The 25,119-nt window shown below is 40.0% G+C and overlaps 1 protein-coding gene across 5 annotated transcripts; it reads left to right on the forward strand.

Moving 5' to 3' along the window:
- The first annotated feature begins 7 nt into the window (after nt 1-7).
- On the forward strand, nt 8-24,821 carry FAM227A (family with sequence similarity 227 member A). Of its 5 annotated transcripts, none has more exons than XM_088676655.1 (16): nt 8-149; nt 1,785-1,922; nt 3,574-3,659; nt 4,190-4,259; nt 5,634-5,698; nt 6,187-6,333; nt 8,032-8,133; nt 9,383-9,487; nt 11,178-11,301; nt 12,135-12,242; nt 14,257-14,327; nt 14,882-14,954; nt 16,699-16,817; nt 18,157-18,313; nt 20,740-20,890; nt 21,814-24,821. In XM_088676655.1, the coding sequence occupies exons 2-16, from the start codon at nt 1,802-1,804 to the stop codon at nt 21,935-21,937; spliced, it is 1,623 nt and encodes a 540-aa protein (XP_088532781.1). In that variant the 5' UTR covers nt 8-149; nt 1,785-1,801; the 3' UTR covers nt 21,938-24,821. The 5 variants fall into 5 exon arrangements, with proteins under 5 accessions (XP_088532781.1, XP_088532784.1, XP_088532782.1 ...); XM_088676658.1 differs by having other exon boundaries at nt 14,885-14,954; XM_088676656.1 differs by having other exon boundaries at nt 8-40.
- Nucleotides 24,822-25,119: the final 298 nt, after the last annotated feature.

The raw sequence follows: 25,119 nt of genomic DNA on the forward strand, positions 1-25,119 counted from the left end.
GGTCGGCAGAGACCCCGGCGTGATTGGAGAGGCAGCATAGGTATGACAAGGAGCGTTTCTGATACTGGTCCTGTTAGGGTCCATAAGGAACAAACAGAGCCCCACAGTTGTGTGGGCAAGGAGGTGTCTCTTCCCGCCCTTTCACTCCGGTGCGTATGGGCGCCCCTGTTACTGCGATGCTATGTAACACCCGAATAAGTTGGAACGTCGTTTTTTCACGTCGACCATCAACGGCTTTTTTCCCCTGATGAACCTCTATAAGCTTCCCAAAGGAAGGACGGGGGAGATAATAGTACATGGACTGTTTTGTTGTTCTGGTTTTGCTGGCATTTTCTTCACAGTCTTAATCTGGCGACCAGTCTGGGAGATCTGCATCAGCAACGCTCTGCATGCCTGGTGGACAGTTCTTCTCTTAATTCAGTCTAGAGACCATATCAACACCATCCATGACTGTTAAAAGTGGCGTAATTGTGCTTTAAATGCCTGGTGTAGATGTGGTGTAAACTGCTGATACTTTTCTTATCGACAGTTTTCTGTTGCTACTGATTAATTTTGAAATAGTCGTGGATTTCCTTGTAGGAAAGGTTCTCCCAAGCCCTTGGTTATTTTGTCTGCCCCTTTCCCAGTTCTACAATGTTCTTTTTGAGATGGGGCAATCAGAATTTTATACCCTGCATAGCTGCAGCATTAGCATATATAGAAGGTCATTAAGGTATTTCAGTTTCATGTTTTAATTTCCTGGTGATCACTAGCTTGGAATTTACCTTTACAGTATGTTTTTAACCACCTTTGCACACTCTTAGAAAAACAAACAAACCCCTTCCTCCCACCCTATCTTGACCCATTCCACCTCTGAATAAACATGCACAGGATCGGGCTGTACATTGATATACAAAGCACTCAAGTTTTGGACACGTTTTGTTGCAAATAAAGTTGACAAATTGTGTAGAGAGTACAACTGTGCAATGTAATGATACTTTTAGGCTGATTAGAATTTGCACATTTTTACTCGGAAGGACAGAGGACGAGATGGTTGGACAGTGTTCTCGAAGCTACGAACATGAGTTTGACCAAACTGTGGGAGGCAGTGCAAGACAGGAGTGCCTGGCGTGCTATGGTCCATGGGGTCATGAAGAGTCGGACATGACTAAACGACTAAACAACAACTCGGAAGGAAGTGTATATAATGCTTGCAGCCTCAGAATGCTAACATACACATTTTTCATATTTGAAAAATTATAATCAAAGGCATACAATTTTATGTGTCTCTTCACAGTTTGAATGAAAAAGCAACACTAGCAAGAAAACTAATGTGTGTGTCAGAACAAGAAACAAAATTCTGGTAGCTTCATAAAATCCTGATACTTTGCTATCCCTCTGTGCAGTGGAGAACAATGCAGTTAATAGTTGTGATTTTCAGGCTTGAAATTTCTTCTGGGAATAGCTAACTACAGCTAGAATTCCAAATTGCTGCCTCTGAGTTGGCAGCTGTAATTACTACAAATTAAGGAAGACAAATTAGGATAATTTCCCCCATGGGACCCTTTCTTCCTTTTACTAAGCTGTATTTGGTGGTGGGGAGTGGGGCAGAAGCGTTATCTTTATAACCCTTTTGGTTTCCACATGAGGAATCATAAAATAGCACTCTAGATTAAATCAGCTCAAGCCAAAAATTGGAAACATTAATTTAAGTATGATCATGCTTTGGGAACAAAATAATAAGGAAGTTTGTGGGGAAATGTGTTTTTAATATAAATGTGTTGTCTCCACTTTTTTATTTTTAGGGTTTAGTAATTTCAAGATGCAATTTGTAACTATTAAATCATTTGTGAGCCCTTTAAAGGGATTCTTGATATTGCCATCAGCAACCCAAGAAAAGAAAAGTGATACCATCAGTTGCAAATTAGATGACCAACCACGATGTATCCTTTGTTCCTATAGTTAACAATGTATGTGTAAATAAATATATAGCTTGTATTATAGATATCTGCTTAACTTTTGCTTTAATTTAAAGCGTATGGGTAATACTTACTTGGTACCTGAACCCCATTTTTCAAAGAGTAAAATTCCCACAAAGTTGTAGAGCTTTTTTGGAGAAAAAACCCACATTGTTGAGCTTTTTTGGGGGGAAACCTAACCATACATCCGGGTTTCCCCTGACATTCGGCAAAAGTCCCCCCGACGCCATGTTTACACCCTAAAAAGCAGGACTTGTCAAGAATATATTTTGTCATGAAAAAGAGAAATATAATTGCAATCAGTCTTACATGATAGTTGTATGAGTTGAAATAAGGAAATACTATTATTTGTCTTGCATACAATGGGGCAGCAAGCAGTCTAAATCAGGCAGGCAGTTGAACACTTGTTGACTCAACATACACATAACATATTGCTTAAAAAGTTGGGCTCCACCTTCACACACTGCCAAGCCGGAGCAACATTCCTTTAGAAGACATCTGAAGGTAGCCCTGTATAGGGAAGTTTATTAATGTTTAATGTTTTATTATGCTTTTATATATCTTGGAAGTCCCCAGAGCGGCTGGAGCAACCCAGTCAGATGGGCAGGGTTTGTGGGGACCAGATTCCCCTAAATTCCTGTGTGCAAGATCCTCCCAATAATTCCTGGATGTAGTAAAAGTTAGAATTAATCAAGATTTGATTAAATTTTGCCAAACATGGAAATCTCCTGGATTTAGTTATGCTAAGCAGCCAAGCCAGCTTTGCAGAGCTAGCTAGATGGGCCAATAGCAGAGGACACAGGCCAGTCATGGATCATCAAGGAAACCATCAAAGGTCAAGACTGCCAGGCGAGGAGGAGTGGGGCTTCTTTGTTGAGTGCTAGTGGGCTAGATTTAGGTTTCAACTTTGAATGATTGTAGACTGTGGGGAGGTCCTTTGAGTCAATTAACAGCAAGGAGGAGGAGGAGGGGCAGGATTCCATGTGAGTTGGGGATGAGAGACTGGAACTAAGAATCACATAAGGTGGCTGTCCTTTGAAACCAATGCTGCACTGAAGGGGGAAGCCAGGCCCTCAAAGGATGTGAATGCCCTGCAATCCCTCCAGGTTGTATATATGTGTAATAAAACCTTATAAAGACACCACAGTCTCTGTTGTGCCTCAAAAGGTAATACAGACCCTAGTAAGCATGTCTGCAACCCCTGGAATTTCACACTGCTCATGGAGATTGGGGTGGTATGTAACAGTTTATAAAGAAAAAATAGCCTGCCAACCTAGCAGTTTGAAAGCACGCCAAAAATGCAAGTAGATAAATAGGTACCACTCTGGCGGGAAGGTAAACGGCATTTCCATGTGCTCTGGTTTTGGTGTTCAGTTGCACCAGAAGCGGCTTAGTCATGCTGGCCTCATGACCCGGAAAAACTGCAGACAAATGCTGGCTCCCTTGGCCAGTAAAGCGAGATGAGCGCCGCAACCACAGAGTTGTCTGCGACTGGACTTAACTGTCAGGGGTCCTTTACCTTTTTTTTTAATAGGAGGTTTAACAAAAAGGAGGAGGAAGAATTTTGCATATGCTTTGAAGGTTTTCAAAATATTCCTTAACAAATATCTGTTAGTGTATGTCATTGGCAGCATAGGACAAGTGAACCAGAAAATTTCTCACTTAGAACTGGGTCTGAAAAGATATGACAGTAGTGAAGGAGTGAGTAAAGAAATCTTATCAGCACTTTATACAATGAATCCCACTGTGTTTTTCAGATGCTGCTTCTGAATAATAGATGCTTGGTCAAAGTATATTTCTTAGCCTTTTTGATGACAAACTGAAAATCAATTGTTGCTGCTGCTGTCGTTTTTTTAAAGCGGAGGTGAAGTTTTAGGTCAGCACTAATATAGCTGTGTTGAACCAGAGAATAGGAGACATCAGGTGCAATGATGCTATCGCAACCAGCTAGGTCTAAATGTTGCAAGTTTTTTAATCCCCATATTTTTCACGCACATACATTTATTGACAAGATCTAGTTGTCAAATATTTTATTTTACTCACATTTCTAATCCTAATTTCAAATACATTTCTTAGGTTCCTGAAGAATGCTCAGGTTTTTTGTTAAAAGAATTACAAGATAGTGAGGGAATTAATAATGCCTCTCATATTTAATACAAAGAAGGTAAATTCCAGGACCTTGTAAGAAATTAGTGCCTAACCACCTTTTCCCATTATTTTTCTCATTGTAGGTGATTGGGGGAATGGGGCTCAAGAGACGCAAGCCATCCAGAAAAGTATCGAGAACAGTTAGGGTGAAAGGTATGCATTATTACTACCAAATATGAAATGGAGGCTCTAACCCCTTAAAAATGATGTTATTGTTAGAACATATTTATTCGAGTAAATTTGTGTTTTGTCCTGTAGCTCAGTTCAGACATGCCAAACCATGATTTGTGCTAACTGCGGTTAGGAACTCTAGGCAATAAATTACTGTCGGCCAAGTTGTTGCGTGAATAAATAGGGACCTCCCATAAGCTCTTCCCTAAGGAAGGATTAGAGAGAGAGATAAATATCACCGTTTTGTCTTACTCTTTCTCCAAGGCACTGAGGTTGGAATACATGGCTATTTGGCTCCACACTGCCACCATTCTAGCCTCTCTTTTTGTGTCCCTAAATACTGAACAACTTGGGAGTGTGAGAAGAGTCTGGTTATAGAGAAAAAAATTATCAGTGAGCATTAGCCTGAATTTGTAAAGGGTTTCCCGCCCTGATGTCGAGGGACAGACATCGATAAGATTTAATAATAAAAACAAGTCATGAGATGTCATGAGTCGCAACAATTAGGTTTCCCAGTGCAGAGTTGCAGTAGAATCATTTGAGCATCTTAGTCAAAGTACATTTAAGAAAGCAACTGTGTTCCTGGCATGGACTGAGCTTAGATATATTGGAAAATACAAAAGAAGGTGCTGAATTTAATTAGGGAAGAAGATGCTTACTGGAGGGAAGCTGTTACTTGCAGAGGATAATTAATGGTCAAATTAGGGCTTTGAACTAGGCACTGGGGATTTCATTAAGCAAATACAACCATAATACTGGTCACTTCAGGGAAATTCCCCATTTTTGCAGGCCACTGGGTGGGGGGGAAACTTTGGTGGGAAGCTTTGGGAACCCCCCTCAGTAAATGATGATTCAATTTGAGTTTTCTCTGATTACTTATGTTAGTGTTATGCTCTTTCCTCAGAGCAAAACCCTAGTAAATATACTTAGTCTCAAGGCCTGTTTAGAGTTCCAATTTAACCAAGCTTCTCAGTAACAAGCATTGGTTCTGCATGCTGTCCACTATGCCACTCTGGCTCCTGGTCATCTGTATGGGCTCACTTCATTCAGGGGTCACTACAGTACCAATGCAAACCACTGACAAATAACAAACCTAAGTTACCAGAAAGCTCCCTTTGCTTGGAATCCTTTTGCTACCTACTATAGTACCGTTCAAAACTGGCACAGGCATGTGGTGGAGTGCAGTGGAAAGGGGAAAATAGGCTACTTCATTTTTCTGGTGGAGCAAAAATATCTGCAAACCACAACCCCAAATCCAGTGCTCTGACTTAACTAATTCCTGCGAAAAGATAGTCCATTTCGTCCTAAGATGCTCTTCAGATGCTAAGGGTGGCCATTTTCCCCCTTATGCTGCAGAGAGAGATCAGAAGGTGATGCAGAAGACTGGGAAGCATGCTGCAGAGAAAACAGCTCAGAAAAAGGTATGATGGCTTGTGAGGGATCAGGGGTCATTGATTCCTGTGCATATTAGAAAGATGCAGAATCCTAAATGCTCAGGAAGAATGAGATGTATTGTGACATAAGTGCCTAGGAAGGTCTCATCATGAATCAGTTGGTCTTTTTAATCCATTATACACTCCTATAATTATTGTTTCATTTATATAACACTAGTCATTAGCATTTGTACAGTACAGTGCTTTTGAATGTTCAAAGGTTTTCCCACATCCTTTAACTCACCACAGTCCTGGAAACAAGCTTAGTACCTTATTCTAGATGGGGAGGGGGAGCTAAGGCTAGATTTGTTAATAGTCAACCATTGCTGTGTATGAAGGTGATTTTTGTCAGGATTCTGGTGAGTCCCAGAAACTTTGGAATGTCAACATTCCTTAGGATGCTCACTGGGTTGAATTGTGGGCGGAGTGTCTTCTTGATTTCTTATGTATTAATTATGTATTAATTTAACCCCTAGATGGTAACAGAAAAGGATAAACTTGTGGAATTATATCAATACCCAGGATACTGTAAGGAGAAACCTACACCATTGCCAAATGGAATAGAGCTGAGTGAAATTTTGGAGAAGGTGATTCGTGCCCAGGGTAAAATACCAGTTGGTAAGGTACGCTGCATATCTCAAACATTCAGAAGTTGATAGCAGGCTGGACGAGGGAGGTAGTAGGGGTGAATTGATAATGTAGGGCCATACATGCTTTTTTGATGTGCATTTATGTAGCTGGGACAGTGTCAGCACCAGGCACCTTCAGGCGGTTGCTAGGGCCACAGCATCCTGGCAGGGGTCACATCTGATGCCTTCCCTCGCACTCCCCTTTGTTGGTTTTCCTGGTCTATCACTCTGAACAGCCCCAGGTGGCTCAAGCTAGCATCACCCTTGTGGCATTGTAGGCAGGTAAAACGATGGTTAGATAGTCCCAGTTGCTTATCACCACTTGGAATGCTGCGACTGCGGCTTGGTAAGTTAGGGCCCACTGACAGAGGACAGTGCTCACTAAAGGACACTTTAACCAGGGCTCCTTTAAACCTGGAGTTGGCTCAAGTGTATAATCTGGTTCTGGTGCTATGATCTTGCTGTAATAGCCGTGGTTAATTGGCCTGAGAATGAGCGTTGTGCCTGCCTGCTTCCTCCTCCTCCTCCCATTCTTCATTCTCTCTCAAGGCACAGTTGAAACATCCAGTGTTTTTTATACCACATTTCCCCATTATATCTCAACTGGAAAACTCTGGTTAATTTTGGACAACAAACCGGGATGCGAAATCAAGGCCTGAAACTTCTAGACCAGAGCTTTCCAAACTGTGAGTCTTGACACATTTGTGTGTTGGCTGCAGTGTGCTGGTGTGTTGTGCAAACTCTCCCTGCGCTCCTCCCAGAGCTGGAAAGGGGTTAGTTTAACCTCTGGTTTGCTAGTAAAACTGAATTACTGTGTTACGAAATGATGCATGTCCCAAAGGTGTGTCACCAACATGAAAAGTTTGGAAAGCTCTGTTCTAGACCATCAGGAGCATTGCTAGGCCTTTGAAAGACCTGGGGCACAGCCAATCACACATATTTGCATAAAATTTGCATGTGCTGATACGGGAAAGCCACCCTGTAAGCAAAGTAACATTTTTTTAAAAAAAGAGGGGGAGAAGATGCAGGAGAGCCAGAATCCAGTGCAAAAAAAATCAAAGGTTCAGTCCAGCCCGTTACAATGTTCCTTAGACCATAACGAGTCTCTTGGCACCTTAAAGATTAACAGATTTATTATGGCATAAGCTTTCATGGACTGGAAATCATCAGATGCATGAAATTTAATCCTAAATTGGCAGGCATACACACACACCATGTGGGTTTTCCAGACAGGAGTTAAATAATGTAAATGGGTCATTGAGATGTTGCAAACAGATTGTTGGCAACAGGTTTTTTTTTTAAAAAAACTTACTGGATTTTCTATACAAAGTGTAAATTTAGATTAAATTGGGAACAGGGGTAGACCTGCCTTTTGATGACTATGACATTATGTGACCATTACACACACACAAAAAAAAACAACTTGCAAGGATGAGGAGCACTCATCCCATACTAAAGACTAGTTTGGATATACCAATAGTATGGAGGAGGGACTGAAGAGGAGTGAGGTCAGAGGAAATGTAAATGTAAAAGTAAAAGTAAGCAACAGTAATAATTACACAAAAGCAAAAGAGTTACAATTAACAAGGCCATGGTGCTACATTTATTGATTAGCTAATTAACACATGCAATATGATAAAAATCCATAATCTTGATTTAAGACCATTATATTCCTGTTTAATTTCTTTAAAGACACGCTGGGCTTCAAAGATGCTGCGAAAGTTTTTCGATGCGCCATGTATCCAAGCTATTGTACTGGACAGTTTCTGGTGGCAGTTTCTGCACTTGTATCATGTAAGAATAAGGGCCGAATATTGGGGGCTTGGAATATATTTTTCCTCCTGATTTTTCGTTTCTGATTTGCAGCTGCTCAGTTTCTTTAGAGACAGTGCATTCCTCTTTTAATGCTTTTAGTGCCAGCCCAGCAACTGCAAATGAAGATTCCAGATTATTATTTTTATCGCATTGCAGAGGCACAAAAAACCTGTAACTTCTGCTTTGGACCTGCTTGCTAGCCTCACTTTCAGTGCCACACAGGGATGGCCTGCCCGTTAAGTCAATAAATAAGCACTGACTGTCTTGCATCATCTTTCAGGGACGCTTTAGACATCCTCTTTATTGTGCATTCCTGATGTTTTGTGTTGGGGCAGTTATACACAGTCCTGCTTTCAATGCAGTTTGTGCCTGAATAAGTTTCAGGGTAGACATTCTGTTTCCAGTCAGTGCATGTCTCATAACTTCCTGCTGAAATCCTGTAACTTTTCTAGTCCGGTTTTTTTTGGTCTTGCTTTTGTTGCACTGCAGTGCAAAAACGCCCTTCAAGATGGCATCATGCAATAACATTGGAGATGCATTGGCAAACAGCTAATAAAGCAAACTGATGTGTGTATGATCCAGTATCAATCCATCACTAATGCACAAATGCATTAAATCAATGGCATTTTGCAGAATCCACCCACCCACACAAACCAGTCTGGAGGGGCCCTTATATTTAGACAACTGCCACATCCAACAATCCAACACCTGTCCTACTTTTCTTCATTATGTAGCCATTTCTTTCTTTTAAGTTATTTATCATTTTTATAATAGTATTGTTTACGGTATAATCACAGGGATTCACAAAGCAGCCAACAAATAATAAAAAAATCACAACAAAACATTTAAAACAGTAGCAAAGGAAACAGTTTAACACAGAAACCAGTATAATAGCATTATCAAACCATGATAAAAGCTAATGCTTTTAGAGCTGGTGTTGCACTTATTATCAGAGATACCTGGATCTCAGACAAGTTAACACTATATGTCTGCAGTAGCCCTTAGTATTGTGTCCAGTATCAAATCAGAAGCCAATTCACTACCGTGAACTCCAGCTAATGATCTGGCAGCTGTATTTTGAACCAGGTGAAGTTTCTGTATGCTTTTCAAAGGCAGTCTCATGTACAGTATAAGTAGCTTTCATTTCACTATGTGTAGCTTTGCAGTTTATTCTACCTTATTCTGAAGCCTCATTGCAAACGCCTCACCTTTATTTCTCTCCCAATAGCCGAATCAAGAGATTCAGGGATGTTTGTTCGAACGCATTTCAGAAAATTATTCTCGCGTTCTGTTGGGCTGTCACAAGGTTGCCAATCAGGAACTCATCCTTACAGTAAGTATGATTTTTTTTTTGTAAAGAGATACCAGGTTTCAACCAGGGAAGTATCAGGCTGGTAAAAAAAACACCTGCTTTAAGCATGATACAATGCTTTAGATTTTGCAAATGCTGGAAGAATTTTAGAAGAATATCAAGCTCCCGGTTAACTGAAAACAAATAATGTATTATATTAAAGAGTGAGAGCAGTGAGATTCTTTAAGGCTCTTTTGGTTTTTATTTTTGGTGCTGCTTTTTTCACTCTAGTGCAAATGTGGGAAATGTGACCCTCCAGATGTTGGATTCCAAATCCCATCAGCCTTGGGATATAGGGATTATGGTAGCTCAACAATATCTGAGGGACCACTGGATTCCCATCCCTGTTCTATTGCCTAATGAGCACTTTGGGGAAATATATTCTTGTTTTGTTCTTGTTCAATGCTATTGTTTTTTATTTACTGTAAGAAAATGCCCCAGAATAGGGGGTTCTGAGGCTCCCTCTTGTGTGAAGTCTTCACCATAGAAATGCATGTTCAGACAGGTACAGCAATACATGTATGTGTATGTATCTTGTTTAAATAAGAGATCAATTTATAGATTTCAGTGCTTTTCAAATGTTCCATCTTCAGCTACCAAGGAACTCTTCCACGTTTGCCATTAATCCTCAGCACAGCACAGGACGATTCTGCAATTCCTTACTTTATATGGGGCACCAGTGCCTGGCCTGTTTGGCTGCACCACTGCCTTAGATGGTCTCACCTGAGAATGCAGCAAAACACATGCAGCATTCTTGGGCTGTGCACTGATGGAAATGATTGACTTTCAGGGATGTTTGTCTACATTACTGATTTTATTTAGAATACTTACATTCAGCTCTATAGCCCCCTTGAAGCTCTCAAAGCAGCTTACAAAATATTCTTACAATAAAATCTTATTTAAAAACCTTTAACAAAGTTCTAAGGAAGCCTGAAGTTCTTGGAACCCAGTGTGAAAAGCCACTAGATAAGAACTTTGAATAAGCAACATATTGGCCTAACAACATGCTATATTAATGACACGATTAGCAATCATGTTGTGGGTTTTCAAAAATTAAACACCAGATGTGGGGCAGAGGGCAATTGACATTGACAGTGTGCTACATGAAGACTCCAGCCATAATTTTGGTAAAAATTGCCCCTTCCCCTCCTGTGAGGCAGTTAGCATTTGGGGGCAAACTCCCATTTGTGCCAATGAGAGATATTTTCCGAATGCTAATTTTCACCCTGATATTGCTTTACTGTTACTGTGCTGGGAAGGCTTAATACTCCCCTATCCTTGTACAGTGGTACCTCGGGTTACAAACACCTGAGGTTACAAACACTTCAGGTTACAAACTCCGCTAACCCGGAAGTAGTACCTCGGGTTAAGAACTTTGCCCCAGGATGAGAACAGAAATCGTGTGCCTGCGGCGCGGCGGCAGCAGGAGGCCCCATTAGTGGTACCTCAGGTTAAGAACGGTTTCAGGTTAAGAACGGACCTCCGGAATGAATTAAGTTCGTAACCAGAGGTGCCACTGTACTGTGGTGACAATCACTCACCTGACCTGGTATTTAGCATTTCAAAACCCACAGCATGATTGTGGACCACATCATTAACTTAACATGTTAACAGTTAACAGTTGCAGTTAACCAATTTGTTTGAGCTCTGATTTCCTCTGCCTTGGTTTTAGCTTTTCCCTTCACTGCTGAGTCAAGCTGTGTACACCTGCTTCTGCTACTGTTTCTCAAGGTCCTGGTTCAATACACATGAATTCAAGGCTGGGCTCTGTGATGTATTCTCCGAGTGGCTGCAAGGTGAGATGGCCTGTTCTCCTTGCTTATGAAGGGAGCTGCATAGACTTGGGTTGGAGATCCATGTTGCACACAACACAGTAATATTTATGGCAGTGCTTTTTTCCTGGGGGTACACAGGGGTACACATACTCCTAAACATTTTGTGAATCTTTGTACTTTTGTCCATTTACTGTATTTATTTCCCCCCCGATTTGAACTATAAAATGGTGATTTTCTTGAGTCAAAATGAGAGTACCCCTAAACATTTTTTTAAGGAAAGAAGTACTATTTTTAGCACTCCTTCAACATAACATCACCAGTTAGCTGCCACCCCTTTCCCCTCTTTGAGACATTCAGTCAAGAAATTTCTCTCATCTTGACATTTTTAAGCTGTCCTTAGGCTTCCTTCTCTTACCCTACAGTCGAATCCAAAGAATCACTTGACTAGTTATAAGTTCCAGAGAAGAGCCATGTTAGTTTCCTGTAACAAAAGCACCTAGCAGTCCTGTAGTACCTTAAGAGAACGAACACATTTATTAAGGAATAATAATTGCCCAAGGGGGAATTTGCAATTGTATTTATTAAACTGCCATTCTCCATGCCACTTTGGAAATGGTTTTGGAAAGTGAGGCATCCTTCAGAAACAGTTTTCAATATGGCATGAAGGCATAAAAAAGTCAAAAACCCATTGGGCATGCCTCAGTTCTTGGGTGGAGGCTGAACTGTCTTTTTCCAACATAAAACATAATCATACATAACACTGTCCAATAAGTTATGAATTACTGTGTATAGATGATAATAACGAGTGCATTCTTTTGCTTCTCACTATATGTCCTCCCCCTCGCTCCATGTAGGTAGCTTGAATGCACCAGGGAGGTATACTAAATGGGATTATTCCCAGTTAGAGCCAGAGCGATCCAGAAGAGAAGATTTGTTGGCCGGAAAAGGAAAATTAGGGACTGGTAAGTCAAGATGAGCAAATCTTTCAATTTCAGTTTCTCATTTTTCAGATATAAAGTTCAGTTCTTTGCAAAAAAAATTAATCACATGAAAATTCATTTAATGTGTGTCGCTTTCTCCTAATATTTACATTTTGTATGCAATTTTATTTATTTTCAGCTTTCTGTTTAAGGATGCTTTAAAAATGGGCATTTTGGGTGGGTGGGGGAGGGTGCCTTTTGGTTGCTTGTTTTTTAATAATGTATTGACAACTGGGAGAAATTGATAAGTGATGTAGAATTACTGGAAGCTGTAAGAAAGACATGTAACAATGCCCAGTGTGGGAGCGTGTTTTAATCTTTGACGTCTTTTACAGATGTTGCCAGTATGTGTTTCACTGTTGTTGTTGTGGATGATGATGATGATGATGATGATGATAACATCCTGCTATTTCTCCCAAGGAATTCAAGGCAGGGTTTTTCTGCTCCCTCTTATTTTCTCACATCAATCCTGTGAACTAGGTTCAGCAGAGAAGCATTCATTGGTCCAAGGTTTTTCTTATGCCTGAGTGAAGATTTGAGTCTGGGTCATCCTAGTCCAACACACTAGGCCAGTGGTGGGGAATGTCTGGCCTGTGGTCCTAATTAGGAATTGCCTGCCTATTTGGGAACTTCCTTTCTCTAGTTGGGGAAAACGGGTTGGATTCAAAATGGAGCATTTGCAAAGGATAAAATTCAGCAGTTTCATACTTGGAGAAGGCAGTTTGAAAGCATATATTTGCACATGTATGCAATCCTATTGTACATTTCCAATCTCTTAACCATTTCTGCACCAGCACAGATTGTGGTGCCGTGGAGTCACTATAGTGGGTAAGCGTCGTTTTGTAAAGAACCTTTCTTGGGTTTTTTCTGTTGGAGGCAGTATTTGCAAATTGCTTTTAAGAGGGTTTTCCTCTCTGTAGGTTTCATTATTGTGGGTTGTATTCCAGTGCTGGGCAAGCAGAATACCACTTGCACAGTGGGAATTTCGTTTCACCTGTGCACTCTGCAGATCTGCTTTGGAGGGTCTCACAACGTTCGGGAACTGATTTTGAGCAGGGATGACTATATAGCTGCCAAGTCTCCTGTTTTCCCCGGGAAATCCCCATTTTTCCAGCTGTTCCTAGCTGAAAAAACGTTTCCCCCCCCCAGTTTATTCTGGTGCGGCTGCCATTTTGGAACTGGGCGGAGCATGCTCAGAAGCGACTTTTGATGCTGCTCTGCCCAGTTCCAAAATGGCTGCAGTGCGACTTCTGGCGCGGCGGCCATTTTGGAACTGGGCAAAGCAGCATCAAAAGTCACTTTGAGCATGCTCCACCCAGTTCCAAAATGGCGGCAGCGCTACTTCCGGCCTGCTATTTCCGGCCCGGTCCCTTATTTCTCTGACAGCAACTTGGCAGGTATGTGACTGGAGAGCACAGGAGAAAAAGTTCCATTGTGTGCATGTAACTCTCCTACTTGAAAAGAGCTGTAGTATTGGATACAGCCCTGTGTAATCAACATGTCTACTTCCAGGAGGTTTGATATAGTATATTTGTGGTGTAGGAGGAGATTCAGTCCAGGTACAATAGATCAGAGGACTGTCTTTCCTAGGAGCTGTGAAGGGAGCACTGCCTTTTATTCACTTCCCTGTTTTGATGGGATTTACCCCCTTGGATCAGCAAAATATTCAAGTGTTCATGATTGTTCAGCTCGTACCTGGCTAGTTTAGAACCATTTGGGGTCAGCTTCCATATGAGCCTCGTAACTGATGGTGTTGGAAGAAAGATTGCTATGTACTGGCTAGGGTAGAGCATAGCCTTCCATAGGGAGAACCCTCATCATTTCAATAGGATTCTGAGAAATCCCCAAAGAAACAAACTGCATATGTAAGAAGTATAAAGTATGCATTGTGGAGAGTGTGTTCTGTGTCCCAGGCAGAGAGAGAATTCCCTATTCACCCAATCATAGGTAATAAGGAAATACCGTAAATTATAATAAGCAACTTTGATTTCCACAGGCTGTAATATTTCCTTTAGCAACTATACGATACCAAGTACTACACGGAAGTACCCATTGAAACTCCAAAAGGTAAACGGTTATTTCATTTGCAAGCATCAGTATAGGGGAAGGAGCTGTTAATATGGGCAAAGTGTTCTAAAGGTAGGTGAAAGATTATACTGGAGTGGTGGAGGATGAACTCATAGAATAAGGTGCTACTGAAGGAATTTTCATAGAATTGTTCAGTTGGAAGTGACTACAAGGATCATTTAGTCCAACCCTCTGCAATACAGGAATCTTGCCCTACTTGGGGCTTGAACCCACAACCTTGAGATTAAGAGTCTGATGCTCTTATCGATTGAGGCATTTGCTCATATGACTTAAGGTCTATAATCCCCATTGTACAATGATTTTAAGAAAATAGTACCAGTAACTCTTCCCAATGCTGTGTTGCATTTGGTAAATAAGAGTGAGCAATGATCTATTAAAAAGACATTTAAAATGCTAAGGTACCCAAATAATGCCCCAATATTTAAAGTCCTTTCCTCCTTTTTTAAAATCTCCAAACTCACTCCTCCCCACCCAAATTTAAGATGTAAAAACATAATGTGGTATGAAATTTTTCTTCATCTCTTGTGATCCAGAAGCATGCATCCATTAAAAAAGTCAAGAAGTCTGCCTCCAAGAAAAAAATTCAAAAGGAGTTTCCTTTGGAAGGTAATACAGTTAAAAATATGATAAATGTATGCAAGATCTGTTGTAAACATCAGAGTCCTCCATTGCACTAACAGCATTGGTGTGGCATGCTTTCTCTGAGTGAGTGTATGCAAGTGTGTGTTGTCATGACTCATAAGTAAGAGATGTAGATGAATTAGTAGTTACTTGTTGGAGAGGCAACCTTATACAATTGGTATGCCTTGGAGAGAAGGATAATGCAGAACACCACCAGGAGTAGAGACAGTGTGTGCTTGCCTAATCCCAAACCTGCACCAGTTCAGCTGGGAATGCAGCAGCAGAAGATTACAGTTATCCAAAACCCAGATTAGAAAGTGCAGTGCTTGCCTGACAGCATGAGACATCCCATTTCAGAACTCTACTTGGGAGGAATGGTTACTCTTAAGCATGGTTCAGATCAGGGCCCCCAGATGGGTGGTTCAGTAAATCTGACTTCTAAACCTGAAGCCACTATCTTTGGTAAAATAGCACTATGGAACACCTCCTTGGTTTCTGGTTCTGGTATTCCCCTGGTTGGCTTCCTAACTGTTCAGCACTTGACCCTCTGATTCTTGATAACCTTGTTGCTACTGTTGAGACAGCTTTCCTGTTGGTCAGTACCCTGGCTTTAATAAGACCTCACATGCTTGGCTGGGCCACTTTCCTGCCTAAGCCAAAGACCAGGAATGGGATAATAGTGTTTTAAAATGGTATTAGTTGATGTTTTAAGCAAAAATGAGAGAGATAACAGACTTTGAATGAATTTGGGTCTAGACCAATGTCTACAGCATCCAGTACTACCAAGTTAGCCTATTCAGAGGGCTAGGGAGATGTTTGGAAGTTTTCTCAAGTACATGTAGCATTATTCCAGTAGTGCACAAGGAAAAAGTACAGTGTAGATCCACCTTTCCTAACATGGTGCCCTTTAGATGGTTTGGATTACAATGTCCATCAGACCCAGCTAGCACAGCTGCAAGTTGTAGTCCAAAACATCTGGAAGTCACCAGATTGTGGTAGCCTGATCTAGGCTGCATGTTAAATTCAGAAATTCACACAATTTTCAGGACTTTTTATTTTATTTTATGTAAAAAAAATCCATACCTGGAAATGCCCTTATTTACACTTTTATAAAACTCATTGATTCATGAGTCATATATGCATAGTTGGAGATCAGGATTGCCCAGGCTGTCCCTACCCAGGGCCTACCCAGTCTCTGCATATTGGATGTCACATTTCTGTAGCAACGTAGAGGCACCTGTGTATTGGTTCATATTGCACAAACTGTTCACTTGGATTTTGTAATGTACAGATTGTGCAGTTCGGGCCTGCATATAGTAGCTTCACGCAACCTGCCATAATCTTGCTGCACCCATTATGTGTAGGAATGCATAAGGTCTCCTTGAAATACAGTAAAGATTTCCATGTTATGTTGAAAGAGCTCACCTTTGAACAGCTTTCTTTCACATATGAATAAATCTCTCCTTTGGGTAAAGCATGGGTTTTTTGGGTAAAGCATGTTCAATTTAAGTTTTATTTTAAGCTGTATTTTAATCAACTGGTTTTATAAAAAATGTTTTTTATTGTATTTTATATTTAGTGTTAGCCGCCCTGAGCCCGGTCTTGGCCGGGGAGGGCAGGGTATAAATAAAAAGTAGTAGTTGTTGTTTATTATATATCATTCTTTTTAAATTAAGAGACAGCTTACATAACAACTGAGAAGCTTTTTTCTCCCTCTCCCAACCCCTAGAAAAAATGAGTCTATATTTTCACTCTTTGAGGACTAAAGAGGATGATGAGCAGTATTTGTCATACAAGGATCATCGCTCATCAAAAAAGAAAATGAAGATTGCTTTGCTTCCTCGAGAGGTAATGTAATTCATGTAGAGGGGACATTTTAAAATAGCAGAATTACTTGAGGATAAGATAGTAACATATCCCTACTGTTTATAAAGATGTCCTTTGAATTCAGTACAAAAAAGAGTTTATTCAGCTAGGATTATTAATAATAATAATAATAATAATAATACCCCGGCCAGGACCAGGCTCAGGGCAGCTAACATCAGAATATATAGTACATTAAAAACATAGAATCAAAAAATTAAAATACAACTTAAAATCAAGCTAAGGTCAGAATAGAATCAGATGGCAACCCACGAATTATAACTTTAAGGGTTGGGAACATTAACTGCTCACCAGGCCCAACTATTTGTGCTGGCCTTATATGGGCCAGTGGGAAGAGTTTCGAAGGCCACTAGGAGAGGCGGTCCCGTAAGTATGAGGGTCCTAGGCCATATTGGGTTTTAAAGGTTAAAACCAGCACCTTAAAGGATACAAGCTTAATGAGCATCTTGAATGAGCAGTTATATCAATCAGAGAGCAGTCCCAGATTATCTGTGAGCTGGTTCATGTTTGAAAACTACCCACATGGAAGTATGAGGGGCCACAGCCAGGCTGACCACAAGGCATCACTCATGCAGAAAGACTGTAACCTGCAGAAAGGCGAGTTTTAAAAAATGCTAGTGGAACCACAGAAAACGTGAAACCATGCACATACATGTCATTCATGCAAAAAGCATCTGTGAGCCCTGCTCAGCCATGGGTCAACCCTTCCCATTATTGAGGGGCTCACATTAGGATATTAAATATAGCGAGCTGTAAAGGTGAGGTGGCTACATTATTGTGCCAATGAACAATCTGTAGGAAATAAAAAATCAGGGATACAATAATGTATCTTCTAGATCTAGAAGAATGATGTATATTTGTAAAACAATTGACATTCTAAAGATATTTCAAATCTTTCCCTTTGGTTTTTGTTATGAAAATTGGATGCAACAATTCAAGGTTTCTGTCCTGAAATGCAGACTAAATGTGAAATTTTTACTGCTTTTGATTTGTTACTTCCCCTGATAGGTTAAAGGAACAAATGCATCTACATAAAGTATACTGAATTCTGTTGCATGTAAAGTGAAATAGAATGAATAGCTGCCAGCTATTACCAAATGTTGAATACTACATGCCTTTTGCCATCAGGAAGACTTTGAGAAGCTATTAACAGGGTGTCAGCAGTGGTTGTTGTGGACAGTTTGAATGTATTATCAAAGTTCTGTGATCATTCACTCTGGATGGAAACAATTACAGTTGTAAGATGCTACATCCACAAATCTGAGTGTGATAGAAGTAACCACTGTCCTCATTTATCTTCTAGTCACACCCAGCCAGTTCTGGTCCTGAGTACACCTGGCACCACCTGAATATTCATGGTCACTGCCCACTAATTCAGCACTTTCTTCAGAAGCGGAATGCTGTATCAAAAGCAGGATGTGACACATTTTTAAGTAGGAGGGCGATCTGCAAGCCAATACCATATCCTTATGAACTGTTCAAGAAAAAGGAGGATGGGAAATTATTTTATATAACTACGTTTTTATTCGTGATTCACCAATTCAGAATTACTTACGTACAGTACATTATGCAGTATGTTGATCGGTTTATAGCTTGTATTTAGGACATTAGAGCATCAGGCTTGCTGTTTTTAAAGAAATGTCCACACTTAACAGTTGAAACAAAGCCACATAAGAGTCCTAGGTGTCAAGGGGTGTAGTGTCAATTTAAATAAACAAAAATCATTGTTTGACTATGTTCTGGGAACCATGCAATTCCTCTGAACCTCTGTCAGGAATTCTTGAGTGAGACTATCATGAAGGAAGACAAACTTGAATAACAGTTTGCTCAGTGTTCCTGTTCTTTCTGTGAAATAATGCAGAACAGTAGTGAAGTACTGGATGTGCTCTCAGTATCTCATGGGTTAGGCCAGATAAGCCTAGCTGAAACCTTGTGCCCTAAATCAATTCTTAGATGTCTGTCAATTTTGGTTCTCTCAGTTTCTCATTTTTCAGTTCCCAGCATTTCTGCAGGAATTTGTCATTAAAAAAAAATTATTTGGCATTTTTTTGTGAATTTGTCCGAACACCTTTTCCATGCAATTTAATGTGCACATTTTTACAAGCAATTTCTCCTAAACATTTTTTTTGTGTTATTTTCACTAATATGTTCATTTTAATGCACATTTTGACCTCATATATGTATTTTTGTAAACAGGCGACTTGGTTAGAGAACTGCATTGTAAAATTGGATAAGTGCTAATTCTGAAGGATGGCTGTGTTCTTGTTCTCATATTGTTTCAAAAAGTGCAAATTTGATGAGAGTCACCTTTAAATGCAAACCTGAATCAAATTTCTCTCCCATCCTTCCTTGGGAGACAATTCAATATAGAAAGGGTTCCCTGAAAGTAGGATGCTTAAAAACACAGTTTTGTTGTTGTTGTTGTTGTTGTTGTTGTTGTTGTTGTTGTTAGTAGTAGTAGTAGTAGTAGTAGTAGTAGTTTTTCCCAGTCTGGAAAAAGTCCCCACTCAAGGGGACTTACACACATAAAATAGAACAAATTAAAAATATAGAAAAGTCAACCATTAAAATGTAATTAAAGCAGACGTAAAATAGTACTGCTTCTTAGAGGAGAGGACAGCAATTTTGTCAGCAGAAACAGAAAAAGCACAGCTAGAGAATGATTTAGGAGCTGATTTAATATGTTATAGTTAAAGATGCAACAACCCTGTCTGCAAACTAGTTCCCCGTATGGAAGACAAGTTCACACTCACAAGATTTTTTTCTCTTTTATGATTAAGTAACCAACCTGTGCTGCAGAACCATCAAACTTAAGTTTTAAATTCTGAATTATAAAGCACCTTATCATTTACTAGGGCTGAGGACTTCTGGGTTAGAAAGAGCACAAAAGGAGCACAGGTGTATTGCCTTTTGTTTAGGAGTTTCATTGGGTTGCAACCATTGACTTTCCTTGGCCATTTCATAGTCCACTCGAGCCAAATTGCATGCCCAGAAACAAATATGGGGCTGTTTTTACCAGTATAATTTAGAAAGTAGGAGGGCATGCAGTTCTTAATTCTCTATTTGTGGTCTTCGGCTCTTACAAAATCCTACTCTGAACCTTCAGTCTACTTTAGACTCATATTTAAAGATAATGGCCCCTATCCAGCGCAGCTATGCATGCTTAAGCCCATTTGTTTCAATATATTTACATCTGTGTAGTTGAAATATTTATACCAAACTGCGGGAGGCAGTGGAAGACAGGAGTGCCTGGCGTGCTCTAGTCCATGGGGTCACGAAGAGTCGGACACGACTAAACGACTAAACAACAACAACACTAACCAAAGTCCTTGGGAGAGTGTATTGTTAAAATGCTGTACAAAACCAATTCGGATATTAGAGTACCACTCATGGGGCAGGGCTTTCTCACCCTGGCTGTATCTACTTAGTTCCTTGGCTCCTGGTGGTGGATGCAAGAATTACAGGTGAGGCAAATGCCTCCCTCACCTTCCAGTCTTTGGATGCCCAAACTTTGTTCTGCTGATGAATTTCTGTGTCGCACAACAGGTCTTGGAGGAAATAACCCTGGCCTGGAAATGGCTGCTGAAGTAGCCAGATGTTAAGGGTCCTTTGCAGATTGGTGCTTCCTCCCCCAAGCTGCTACTAATGTCAATCTCAACTGGTGGCTGATGTAGTAGTATATATATATATATATTAAAAAGATTTCTGAAAAATAATTTTGCATTATCCATATAGCTGCCATTGACTGAGTTTTATTCCCACATCATTACGGAATATGCTTCCCCTCACCCCACCTAACCCAAACCCCCAAAAGCTCAGTACATGTTCTCCTTGGCATGCTTGAGGTAAGCAATTGGATTAGAATTTTCCTTTACTTCTAAAATCACGGATTCTGCCCAGACATATGCAGAAGTGATCAAGCAAAGTTTTAAGAGCCTCCGCCAGAGGCACAAAGATTTCAGGAAGACTTATCGGAGACACCGGAGAGAAATGAGGAAATTTGATCAACTTAGCAAGTATAACCTGTTGGTTTTCAGGTATTTAAAGAGCTTGTTAAGTACAGCTTTATACATTACAATCTCAACATGAAGGAGACTGGACTGTCTTTCCACGATCAGCTGTTTGCACAGCCAATGCGTGGTTGCTTGTTTGCTCGCACTAAGAACTGTCATGGCGGCTCAGATAGCTTAGAACTGTAGCGTTGGAAGGGACCCGAAGGGTCATCTAGTCCAACTCCCTGCAATGCAGAAATCTCCGCTAAATTATCCATGATAGATGGCCATTAAACCTCTGCTTTAAAACCTCCAGTTAAGGAGAGTCCACAGCCTCCCAAGGGAGATCATTCCAATGTTGAACAGCTCTTACTGTCAGAAAGTTCTTCCTGATGTTTAATCAGAATCTCCTTTCTTGTTTTAGACATCCTTGTATATTTGCTATGTTGCCTTATACTGTAGTGTACAGTTAAACTTGTGCACTTATTCCACCAGTCCACATATTGCCTCTAACTTTTGTACTTTGTTGCATGGACTTGTCATTTTCCTAGCATTTAAAATTAAATGTTGTTTTACTTGTGATAATCCCTTGTGAGCAGAACATGTCTGCACAATTGCATTAACTTTTTTTTTAAAAAAAACTTCTTTTTAAAAAATTTGAAGTGTGCTTTCCCTTTTTATAATGGTGGGCTCATTTAGGCATACCTGAAGATAAACTTCAGCCAGACTATGTCCCTCTCAATGTGGTTGTCTGTCCTTGTGTTTTGTTCATGATGTGCAGATGCCTTATAAAAAATGAATAATCAGAATGTGGCTCTTTCAAAGTAAATGACCATTGTGAAAGTAGCCCTAATTTTCTGCAATGTATTCGCTTTCTAGGTTTCTCTTGACCTTCCTTAAATTTAATGGCTTTTTCTTTAAATTAATTTCAATCATAATCAATTACACTTTTTCCCTTGTCACCATAGGCAAGAGATGCTGGAAGAGATGAAAAGGCAGGCCCAAAAGCAGAGAGAGTTATTTCAATGCACAGAGGGACTGAGTTCTTCAGACAAGTTTCTGTGCCGCACCCCAAAAGCCGCCCTCAACTAACTGACTTGTTAACTTACATGTGGCCCTAGCAATAAATTTAGTTTTCTCTTTTTGAAATGAACGAGACTTAAGTTCAAATTGAATCTATTTGGGAGAAGCTCTTCTATAAACATTGTTACTATCTGCTTTATAAAAAGAATGTTTAAAGGAAATTAACCTAGATTTGGTGCAAAGAGATGTACAAAAGCATTTCTGATTAGAAGCAATTGTGTATTACTCCATTACAGGAGTAAGGTGAGCACTGGTTGAGAGGGAGTTTCCTTCATTAATTCAGGCATGTCATTTATGTTGAATTCTTTTAATAGGGGTTCTCATTTTTATACCACTGTTTGGCCTTATCCATTTCAATAATATATTGACTATGAATGGGACTTAAGAACAGGGTTCAGATAAATCCTAGGCTAGACAGACAAAGTATAAAGCAGGGGTGTGGATTTTTGGGACTCTCCATATGTTGCTAGATTACAACTGTCATCACCTCTGATCATTAGTCACACCAGCTGGGGTTTATGGAAACTGGAATCCAGCAACCTCTGAAGAATCACAAGTTACCCAAGCCTGGTTTAGAAGCACCTGGAAGCTCTCCTTAGAAATTTTATTTTTGCTACCTAAACCTCTATACATCTTTTAGATCTTAGCATACCTTACTTGGAAAGCTATATTTAAGCATATGTGTTTTCTCTTCACCTTATTTTCTGTTTTCATGAAAAGCAAATTGTAATATTTACCTTTAAGGGGCAGCATTTTCAAATGTTAAAAATCCCAACCTACAGTCCATTGATTTTGAAAATCTGCCATTATGTACTGAAATAATGGCTTTTTGCAATATCCATATATTTAACACAACTGAGTTATTTACATTATTTCAACAGTGCATTATAGCTGTCAGTACGTATTTCATGCAGTTATTCTGAACACAATGCAGAGAAACACTAATTTAGTACACTTCGAAGGTTTGAACTTGTGTTTGACGATATTTGATTAAAATCAGAATTGACTACCTTTTTCAATAATTTCAAAGGCTCCTTAATCAATGCTGGGACACAAGGCAGTATGATCTTTCTCTGCTTCACATCTTACCCTGCAGCCCAATGAACTGAATGTGCTGGTCTTCAGGGTTGGTTGTCTCAGGAATGCAGTATTTAGTCTTTTATGCCCATAAAAGTACTGTGATAAATCTATGGAGTACCTGTGTTTCATTATTACAAATCTATAAGGAATATGTTAAATTTAGTTTCCCTGAGACATAGTGATCTAGGAAAGAAATTGTAACAGGATATCCGTTCTATCTGGCACAAGTTCACCTTTTCACATTTTATAATCCCAGCAATAAAAAGAGTTAGAGGATTACATAAGCAATCCTACTAGAATTCTTTTTTTACAATCAGTTTGCAAAAAAAAAACATGCCCAAGTTAACATTTTATATACTTGGAAGAAGAAATCTTTTGGTGTAGTGGTCTTACACCGGTATATAAAATACCCAGACATGTAGCAATGTCCATAAAAACATCACCTGCCAACTTCTTAATTCTGGACCAAAAAATGCAATTATGGTCAAGCTGAGAAATCCTGGCAATTAGCCATTTCTTACAGACCTTTTGACACAATTTTTTTTAGTTCTGTACCAGAGAAATAGATACTGGTGTGATCCAGTTTGCCAGATTCCATGCTGTTTTGCATGGACTGAGAAGAAGGTGCCCATTCCCAAATATTTGAAGTTACAACTGCTAATCCTCTTGCAATAGCCACGTTCAACAGTGCGAACTGGAGAGTAAGGCTATGTTTGTACTCCTGCATTTAAGTATATAGATTTAAGTATTGGGATATAGTCAAGGTGCATATGAAATAGTTTAAAAATTGTGTCTCTAAACATGTACAGAATACCTTTCCCTCATCAGTGAAAAGAATTACATCCCATCAATCCCAGTGAATTTGGGCAAAGAACTGGCCCCTCTGTTTTTAGTAAATAAGTATTGCTGTCCCATAATAAAGTTTCCAGTGGGAGTGTGAATGGTGACAGTGGCCATATATGGCTCCCATAGGTGAGCAAACACGTTAAACGTCTCGTACATGTCCCATAAGAAGTACTATGAATCTGTTCATCCTTTGACATCACCTATGAAGCTGCTGCTCCATATCCCCTTGCAGTCTGAGGTGTGACAGGGATACAGTACAATGAATGGGCCCTTTTCTGTAGTGGTGTCTAGATAGTGGACCACATTGCTCAACCAGTTAGCCTGGCCCAATTACTGCTAATTTTCTGGCTACTGGCCAACACTCTCTATTTGCAGGCTTTTAAAAGTATGATGCTGAAGTTGTTTGCGCTGATGGTGTATTTTACTGGTAGTTTTGATGTGTGCTTTGTTTTGATCGTATTTTAGTTACTGTTTTAAGTTAGTGTTTGCTGCCCTGTTCCCAAAAGGTAGCATATAAATGTTGAAAGTAAATAAAATGCTTTCAGTTTCTATGTTTCTATGATTTTAAGTGGCCTAATCCTTTCTATGCTGCCTTTTCCCTTTCTAGGAATTTTAAGAATTTTAAAGGAAATGTAGCAGGATTTCTCTCTCTCTCTCTCTCTCCAGACTTGCCATGTACCAAATTCATACCAAATTCAAAATGTAAGATAAGAATTCATGGGCCTGATCCTCCTTGAGATGGTAGAGGCCAAATTCTTATTACTCTGGTATAGCCAGACAAGCCTGCAAGTGTGAACATGTTCCCAAAGCATGGTCCAATAGCACAACCAACTGGTGCATTCATACATTTGTCTCTTGATACGTTCTTACATAGATTTGCTTTGTTTCCTGAGAATGTGTTTGCTTTGTTTGCTTCTCCTAACCCATGTACAGTTAAAGATTGCAATTAAAAAAAACACCCTGCTAATCTCTGTTGGCCTTCCTCATTGCTCTCTCCTCCACCCAGCTCCCTCACTCTTTAATTTCCCTACTCATTGCTGGGCTGTGAACGAGTCAGGATCTCAACATTACAGGCCATTTCCCCCCAGATATCTCCCCCACACACCCTTTGGACTGTGGCTGACTGCTGCACTGAACATGATTTAAACTAGGAATAAGCAAAACTCAGCCCTCCAGATGTTTTGGGACTACAACTCCCATCATCCCTGACCACTGGTCATGTTAGCTAGGGATGATGGGAGTTGTAGTCCCAAAACGTATGGAGA

This window comes from Zootoca vivipara, chromosome 9, assembly GCF_965207765.1.
Source record: "Zootoca vivipara chromosome 9, rZooViv2.hap1.1, whole genome shotgun sequence".
NCBI lineage: Eukaryota > Metazoa > Chordata > Lepidosauria > Squamata > Lacertidae > Zootoca > Zootoca vivipara.